The sequence below is a fragment of the Triticum dicoccoides genome, chromosome 4A (genome assembly GCF_002162155.2).
Source record: "Triticum dicoccoides isolate Atlit2015 ecotype Zavitan chromosome 4A, WEW_v2.0, whole genome shotgun sequence".
Lineage (NCBI taxonomy): Eukaryota > Viridiplantae > Streptophyta > Magnoliopsida > Poales > Poaceae > Triticum > Triticum dicoccoides.
Genome location: NC_041386.1, coordinates 122,637,258 through 122,645,862, shown reverse-complemented (window position 1 = coordinate 122,645,862; position 8,605 = coordinate 122,637,258). Strand labels below are relative to the sequence as shown.

Genomic DNA, 8,605 nt, shown 5'->3' with positions numbered 1-8,605 from the left:
CTCGAAATTATAAACGCCCGTCTATATAAAAACCCCCGGTGGCCTCCTCACCAGTCGCCACCCCGTCGTGCATCGCCATTCAGCTCCATCCGCGCGCCCTGCTCTCGTTGCGCCGTCGAGGTCGGCACGTAGGCTAGTTAGTTGGGTGGCAGAGCGCGCGCGCGGCCGGCCATGACGATGCTGGGGCAGGCCCAGGCGCAGCCGGCGGCGGCGTTCGGCGACACCACGCTGACCAAGGTGTTCGTGGGCGGGCTGGCGTGGGAGACGCACAAGGACACCCTCCGCGAGCACTTCGAGCGCTTCGGCGACATCCTCGAGGCCGTCATCATCTCCGACAAGCTCACCGGCCGCTCCAAGGGCTACGGCTTCGTCGGTCCCCTCTGCTTCTTCCCTCCATTGCCATGCATGGCCGTGGTATGCTAGCTTCTGACGCGTCTGCATGCAACAGGTGACGTTCAAGGAGGCGGACGCGGCCAAGAAGGCGTGCGAGGACGGCACCCCGGTCATCAACGGCCGCCGCGCCAACTGCAACCTGGCCTCCCTCGGCGCCAAGCCGCGGCCCCAGCCGCCGCACCTCCTCCGCCCCTCGCCGCCGACCACCCCGGCGCCGCACCACATGCCCGCGCTCCCGTCCCCTCACCACCAGCCCGCGCCAGGTACGCACGCAAATCCAAATCCGCGCGCGCTAAGCCAGTTGTTAGTTACTGCCGCCAACGTGCGTACTGACGGGCGATCACATGGCTCTGGAATTTATCAACTGGCAGCCATCGCGGTGGGGTCCAGGGGCGTGTCGCCGGTGCCGTGGTACTACCACCCTTCCACGACGCCGCCGCCGCCGCCGCAGGCCGCGCACTACGGCCACGGCGCTCACCAGCAGTACCACGGCGTCCTCCCGTTCTACCCCGCCACCGCCAACTACGGGTACGTATGCACGTCGCGCCCTAGCCGCACCTCCTCCTGCATCACGTATACTCTTCTTCCTCCTCGCGACGGCAATGCTTTTGGACTGCCTGCGCCTCGCGAGAGCTCTCTGCTACGTAGCGGTACGAGGATTCGTGTCCGGCGGCGGCGGCGGCTGAGCGTGACCGGCGCGTGTCGCGCTGGCATGCAGGCGGCCGGCGAGGCGACGTGGTCCCCGGCCGTCAGCGGGGCGCGGGGACCTGGTGGCGCGAGCACATGCGCGGCAGTGGGTCGCAGCACGCGACGCGACAAGGGAGGCACGGGCACAGGCTGGACCTGGACCGGACCGCGCCCCTCGGCCAGCCAGCTGCCTCGTCGTGCCCTCACGTGCCCACGTGCCGGCCTGCACGGCAGCAGGGAAAAAGGATTACAAAAAGGAAAAGAAAATTATTAACCTCGCCTTAATTACCCGATCTGCCCGCCTTTCTTTGTCCTGTTTTTACAGCACCAATATTAAACTGACTGCATCTCAAAAAAATTATTAAACTGACCACTGATTTGTCTGCTTTGTGTGTCCATTCAGCTACTCCCCAAACTACGTCACTGACCTGAGCTACAACGCGGTAAGTTACCTACCAAAATGTTACTCCTATGCTGCTGCAGTGTCACTCATGGTAGATCGAGAATTAACGAGCGTCCATTTGCTGCTTCTGTGACGTGACAGCAGAAGCTGGGCCAAGCGGCGGCAGCGGCGCCAGGCGCGGGCGGGTCCTACATGCAGCCGCAGGGGCACTTCTCGTACCCGGCGGCGGCGGCGCAGGGAGGCATGCTCGCGCCCAACGGCATGATGCCCGTGTACCCCTACTACCACTATCATCACTACCACCACGGCTCGCAGGGGCTGGGCGTCCCGGCCGCGCGCTTCTTCCCGCCGGTCTCCGCCGCCGTGCCCACCGTTCCCGCCATCATCTCCAAGCCCACCGTCATGGTGCCTCCCAAAGGTAACCAACTTGCTCTACAACTGTTACTCCTAGCTAGATTGATACTGTAGTAGGATTAATTTAGGAAGAGTGAGATGAACGAAAACCAGTAGCGGTATTGCTAAAACATCATGTCGCAGCAGCTAGCAACCACCAACGTGCAACACAACAGCTTTGTATCGTATGGGCGCCATCTTAATATTTGCCGCGAAAGCTGGCGAGATCTGATCTTTTCTGCACTGTGCGTACGTGTGCGCAGTGGAGCAGGTGGCTGGGTGCAGCTGAAGGCACGGTGACGGTGCGAGGAATTAGAAGGAGGCCAGAGGTGCTCGCCCGATCGAGATCTGTCTGATTATAACAAGCTGCTGCACAAGAAGAAGAAGAAGAAGCGCTCGTCCACGTTCAATTCGTTCAATTCCCTCTAACTCCGTGCGCCCATGGGGTGGGCGCACGGCCCAGCAAAGTCTGTAACAAAGATTCATTCCGCCTCTCTCGTTTACCAACGTATTTTCAGTGGTAAACCCTTTTACCAAGTTGTCTGTAGTCCCATCGCTGCAAGGGGCAGTGAACCTGAATAAAATCCTCGTAATCCTCGGTCATTCTCTTGAGCTCGCAGTGGTGTGTGTCTGAGCTCGCTGAGTTGGTGAACTTTAGCATCACACTGTTAAACTGCCTGTATGCTGCTGTTCAAGCTGTGTCTCCACTTTGAAAACAGAACTTTGAGAGAGATCCTCTGAGGGAGAAAAAACCTGCTGGTGACCAAAAAAACAATCACAGATTGTCGGTAATGCAAGACCATGTTAATGTGAGCGTCATTACTGGCCCTCACGCGTAAAAAAACACAGGATACCAGATTTGTATCACAAAGAAATCGGCTCCCAAACCGGCTCTCACGATTTATCTCGTGAGAAATTTGGAGCGAGAGAAATGCGCACGTGTACCGTAACACTATGGTGTCGGTAGGGGTTTTTGTTGCTACAATCAAAGATGTATCCAAGCTATGGTGTGCTGGGGCAAGATATATGAGTAATGTAGTGTCGCGAGAGTAATGTGTTGTAATTCGGCTATTTGCCAAAAAAACCTCTGACCCTTCTTCTTAATCGATGAAAGTGGCAAATCTTTTGCCCAATTTCAGAAAGAAAAAAACTACACGAGCGACATTTGCTGGCCAAACTCCACACGATGGAGGTTTCAATGGTGCTATCGCTTCAAAAATAGTCCAGACCGTGTCGTGTGTGTAGCAGCGTTCAATCAGATCAACTCTACCGTTGTCAAATAAGAATACTTAAGCACATATTAGTGTATCTAGCCGTATAGTTGGGGGGAATTTGGCATATTTTCAACATGCATGAACATTCTATTCCCCTGTATTTAGGCATGCAATGGGATTTTAGAATTGGCTTATGCAATGTGTGATAAAAAAACTTGATATCGACCTGAGCTCTGCTTCCCTGCAGTTGTGCAATTTGTCATGCACCACGATATTCTCACACAACCCTCCATGGAAGTGTGTTGCGGAGAAAGTTTTAGCTTCAAATTTGTCTACAGATAAATCAAGAGATGAATACCTGAGTCATATACATGGCGAAGTTCATACACATGACAGAATTCACCAGAATAAAACATCCGAGAGATGACACATTGTTCACCAGGCAACACAGCATCAGGCTTAAAGATTTGCCCTTACAAAGCTTCAACAGGCAAGAACATTAATTATCCGACGCTAGATTTGCACCAAAAATCATTTGATGAGCTCCCTCAGAGAAAAATACTCTATAATAGAAAAAAAAACAATCACCAACAGTTAACTGTGACTAATTTCAAAAAAGAACAGTGTCAACAAATTCAGTGTCATAATATATTAGGAGGTTCTTTGGCAAAGTTTGGTACATGCAATCTTCAAAAGAAGAGAACTGGAGTCATGAACTTACAATAACTGATGAATAACGGAAAACAATTTCCGAAAACTAAGCGCATCAACCAATGCTGGCAGTGTGAGCCACAGCTCACAAAAACACAAAAAATTGTATTCTATTGATCATTTCCATTAGCAAAACAAAGTGCCTCTGCGATCCAAGGGAAAACTACAGGTATTATTGGACTTCTCTGTCCTTGTTATCCGGCCTACATACAGCACAGAATCTGTTGCAATCGCCCCGGATGTAGTTCCCCGTCATATATTAGCTCTGGGCACCGACCGGACTGAGAAAGGACGGCCATATGTACGGTTTTCTGGGGAACTTAGGGTTTGCTACGCTTTTTGGATTCACTGTAAAGAATGACGCCTATAACTGTGAGGGTGTAACCAAGCATTCCGGTTACAGACACAGGATTCTTGAATATCAGAATTGAGACGACAACTGCCACAGCACCTTTTGCATTTCCAAGGACCTGGAAAGAAACATTAATATGTTAAATCGTCGAGCCGCTCATTTGCTGAAACAAGGACTTATCTGCTGGTTTTACGAACTAAGACAGCCTCGTCAGCAAAACTCAAACACATAGTTCACCTAATGCTATGCATTATGGTCAAATAGAATAGTTCTGAGATATTTACTCAACAGATGCAGACAAATATGTATATTTACTAAACATTTTCATAATCATAGAGCCAATACGAATTCCACAGCTACAATAATAGCAGTTCACTAGAATGGTAAGGTAAATCCCAAAACATTCTGGACCATGGATATTTCTAGAGTTTTGGTACATGGGTCAGTAGCCCAACCATAACACCCCCATAGTTTGAAGACAGATCTATAAAATGCTTCAGATGTACTCACACAGGCATGCTGCATTTAGTTATGGGCTGACTTGGCACACATGCCAAGACTTTTAACACAGGCAGATTCATACTGTATTGTTATTACCATTAAAAACAATCGTGTCAACAAGCCCACATAACAAAATGATTCAAACAAAACCTGAAGCTGTGTGCTCCACAGGAATTATGAACAAAAAATGAATTATGATAAGCATTTCTAGTAAAACGAGATAGTGGCAGTTAGCATATTTGCAAGCTCAGCAACTGACTGCGGTTAACACAACTGAAAAATAAGTAGCCATCTACATCCATATTTGGAACAAATTTTTTGATCCTATTCTCTATGTTACCTCAAAATGTACTCCCTCCGTCTCAAAATAAGTGTCTCAACTTTATACTAACTTTAACACAAAGTTATATTAACGTTGAGACACTTATTTTGGACGAAGGGAGCCATGTACAAGAGCAGGGACCCATGTATCAACTTTATAGAATAGTTACATTAATTAAAAGCCATACTCTGCTGTGGATGTGAATTATATACAGGGCCATGAACTGATGATTAGAGATCATTTTACTACATTTCAAAATCAAATCTACAATGTGGTAGGTTAATGGAAGAGATTTTGGCATGAAAGGCCACATATAAAATAACTTCTTGTGCAACATGCTAAGCTATGCTCCAGTAACTTAAGTAACTTATGCACAAGAATGAATTTAATTAACAGTGAGAAAACATGACGTACCTGTAGAGTCAATGCGCTAGTATGTTTGGTCACCAAGAAATTGGTCAAATTGACAAAATATGACAAGCAAGAGTTGAACAACAGCAACCAAACAATGGTGAAATCCTTCTTGGCCAGTTCTATTGTAACGCCAACAACATTATCCTCCATAAAGAGGGTAGCAGGAAGCAAGAGAATGACAGCAATCGGAGCCATGTACAAGAGCAGGTTCATAGAATTAAGCTTCTCCCTGCAAGATGGCAGAATAATCAAGAGTCAAGATATACCTTTTTTCAGAAGGAAGAGTCAAGATATACCTAAATACACAAAGCCTAGAAGTAGACATACAACACCCAGAATATACCTAGAAATACAAATCCTAGAAGCTTCCTATTTTTTGTCTATATATTTTGCTCATGAATAGTATAGAGCATCCATTCATAATGTGTCACCCACACAAATGCAGAGAAAAACTGATTACCCCTCAGAAGACAGAAGAATTCCTTGCAACACGGTCTTCAACGCCCTTGCGGCAGTGGCTCCAATGCACATGATGAATCCAAACAGATGAAAGCTAGGCTCGCCCTGTAAATTTGGTTTGCGCCTTAATAGTTAGTTGATGAAAAACATGCAAATCTAGCTCTCCCATAGACTGCAAGAATAGCAACAGTTCACTAACTACAGAAGATGCATGCAAGTCATAATCTACTAAATGTAGTGCTGCTACCATCATCCCACAATTTGCTGACCCAGTATGTTACACTGGGAATTACGACAGCTACATAACCCAGCACCCATCGCAAGCGGATCAACTTAATTTCATAAGTAATTTCTTGTGATTCAAAACCAAAGGTCTAAGGGACAAATATAAAATCTTCCTTTTCAAGAGTATTCAAGCTATATACATCAGCATCCACAAGTAATTTCTTGAGATTTAAAACAAAAGGGTTTTTCCATCTCCAATCTTATAATATACATACTGAAAAAACCAATAAAATTGAGATATAAATAAATGTGGGTTTTTCCTGTAAAGGTCAACTTGGAAACTAAAATTTTCACTGTGGATTTTTATGGCATAACAATTTTATTTTCAGTTTTGCTAGAACTCATCCAGATGAGATATAATTTGGTCTCATTCACCTTTCATAGCCATTGGATGTGATGCTATAAGATGCGTGTGTGCTGACGTGGGTTGTTTTTGTTCTTGATTTCCAGGTGAATGAGACCAAATTATATCCCATTTAGATGAGTTCTAGGTACTCCCTTTTATTTTCTCAGGAACCCGAACTAATCCCCCCAATGACGATATGATCATGCAAACAATCAGTCAACCGGATTACTCTCCAGACAACTAAATGGCTGTTAAAGGATTAGGATGCCTGGACATGAGGCAAACTATTGCCCACCCCAACTCAACATCCCTAAAGTTCTCCCTAGGGGAGAAAGTGGTCGACGTATCAGACAGCACGCTCAATCAACTCGAGAGAGTTGCCTACCATTTTAGTCCAAGTAATTAGAGACTATTGTGGCAGATCCTCCTCTCCCCATCAGCTAGATCTCAGTCTCGCTGCTCCGGAATCCCGAGCTAGCGAAACCCGAATTCCCCTCAGATCCAACCCCGACACCAACAGATCTACCGAAAACGAGGGACGGGGAGGGAGCAGATAATATAACTTACGCCGCTGGCGATGACGACGCCGGTGACGACGGGGACGAGAGTGAGGTACGTGATCCACGACTCCCGCTTGACGGTCATGATGTAGGCGAACACGGCGGTGAAGAAAGGGGTGGTGGCACCGACAGCCTGATTGAAGGAGACGGGCAGGTAGCGGAGCGAGACGTTGCCGGAGACGACGGAGCCGCAGAAGACGAGGCTGAGCGCGGAGATCTTGGCGAGCTGGACGCGCGAGCGCACGAGCTGCATGGGCACGATCCGGAGCCAGGCGATGGCGGCGTAGGAGAAGAGCGCGCAGGCGGACATGTGGCACATGGTGAGGAAGATGGGGTACTTGAAGCCGTAGTTGCTGAGGAGGTACTTGTTGAGCAGGAGCACGCCGATGTTGGAGGAGTACCAGGCGGTGACGAGCCCCACCGTGAAGAAGCGCCCGTTGGCCGCAGCCCCCGCGCCGCCCGGCGCCGGCGACGCGCCGCCCTTGGCCGTCATCGCGGCTGGTCGCGCGCGGGCGCGCGCGGATCTGAGGACGGGGGAGGCGCCGGTGGTGAGAATGACGGGGTGGGGTTGGGTCGCGGTTGAATTGGTGGTGGGTTTGGGCTCGGAGCGGAGGCGTATGAGCTTGTGTTTATGGGAATTGGGAGGAGACGGCTCCCTCTGTCGGTGGATGCAGCGAGAACGGACGGGGGCGGGCGACTGGTTTTCTCTTTTCCCGAGCTAAATTTGCTTCGTTTAGTATTATAATATTATAATATAATTACTCATATTCATATTTATTCGTGTACAGTAGTCTTGTGCAATGTTAATTACTATGCATATTGCTGATATGTTGCAGTATTAAATGAGGAAAAGAATGATACTAAGAGGGTGCTTGGATACAAGAGACTATTTTTAGTCTGACTAAAAATAGTCTCTTTTAGAGGCTAAAGTTCCAAGCACCCCTGACTAAAGAGAGGCTAGGACTAGTCTTGAGGCTAAAATCTTTTAGTCATGGGAAACCTACTAAAATATGTATTAGCTCTCTCTCTCCTCATTTAATTCCTCTCCTTAGTTCTGGATTGGAGGGTTTGGAGGATAATAAATGCTCAATAACTAGATTTTAGTCTCTTTAGTATTTGGATCCAAACATGGGTGAGACTAGCAAGTTTTAGTCTCACTACTTTTAGTCATGGGACTAAAACGTATCCAAGCATGCTCTAATTTCATGTCATCATAACTTACCATAGCATTAGAGTGCTATTAAGGTCATTTAAAATACCAATTCATGTTTAATCATTTCTTAATTTTCCGATACATGGCAAGTCAGATAAAAAATGTCTACACATGCTTTTTAGCTACTAACCGCAACAAATGGTATTGAGGCTATGCCCAAAATTACTGACATCCGGTCGATGAGATATAAATGAGCTGTGATCTGTCACCGAGTTGAGTTTAAGACACGTCACCTCCCCGCGACAAAAGGCATAAGGGGTCACCATTGTCGCAACTTGCGGGTTTGGGAACACGCCATTTGCAAACAAATGGCATTGACGCTATGCCCAAAATTGCTGACATTGGATCAATG

General features: G+C 47.8%; 2 protein-coding genes across 3 annotated transcripts; one reads left to right on the top strand and one right to left on the bottom strand.

The window, feature by feature from the left end:
* The first annotated feature begins 33 nt into the window (after window positions 1–33).
* On the top strand, window positions 34–2,488 carry LOC119285363 (probable RNA-binding protein ARP1). 2 transcript variants are annotated; one of them, XM_037564617.1, is made up of 6 exons: window positions 34–369; window positions 449–656; window positions 765–921; window positions 1,484–1,523; window positions 1,625–1,901; window positions 2,140–2,488. In XM_037564617.1, exons 1-6 carry the CDS (start codon window positions 172–174, stop codon window positions 2,163–2,165), a joined length of 906 nt encoding a protein of 301 aa, XP_037420514.1. In that variant the 5' UTR covers window positions 34–171; the 3' UTR covers window positions 2,166–2,488. The 2 variants fall into 2 exon arrangements, with proteins under 2 accessions (XP_037420514.1, XP_037420515.1); XM_037564618.1 differs by having other exon boundaries at window positions 35–369; window positions 1,628–1,901.
* A 1,226-nt stretch (window positions 2,489–3,714) lies between these two features.
* On the bottom strand, window positions 3,715–7,650 carry LOC119285362 (probable sugar phosphate/phosphate translocator At3g11320). The gene is made up of 4 exons (XM_037564616.1): window positions 7,048–7,650; window positions 5,851–5,954; window positions 5,391–5,619; window positions 3,715–4,271 (listed from the first exon to the last, which is right to left on the bottom strand). The coding sequence occupies exons 1-4, from the start codon at window positions 7,531–7,533 to the stop codon at window positions 4,122–4,124; spliced, it is 969 nt and encodes a 322-aa protein (XP_037420513.1). The 5' UTR covers window positions 7,534–7,650; the 3' UTR covers window positions 3,715–4,121.
* Between the last annotated feature and the right edge of the window lie 955 nt (window positions 7,651–8,605).

Coding starts and splice junctions, on each gene's coding strand:
- LOC119285363 (XM_037564617.1), top strand. CDS start 172: ATGACGATGCTGGGGCAGGCCCAGGCGCAGCCGGCGGCGGCGTTCGGC. Junction 370..448: donor GCTCCAAGGGCTACGGCTTC/GTCGGTCCCCTC, acceptor TGCATGCAACAG/GTGACGTTCAAGGAGGCGGA. Junction 1,524..1,624: donor CTGACCTGAGCTACAACGCG/GTAAGTTACCTA, acceptor GTGACGTGACAG/CAGAAGCTGGGCCAAGCGGC.
- LOC119285362 (XM_037564616.1), bottom strand. CDS start 7,533: ATGACGGCCAAGGGCGGCGCGTCGCCGGCGCCGGGCGGCGCGGGGGCT. Junction 5,955..7,047: donor GCGTCGTCATCGCCAGCGGC/GTAAGTTATATT, acceptor CCAAATTTACAG/GGCGAGCCTAGCTTTCATCT. Junction 4,272..5,390: donor CTAGCGCATTGACTCTACAG/GTACGTCATGTT, acceptor GTTTCTTTCCAG/GTCCTTGGAAATGCAAAAGG.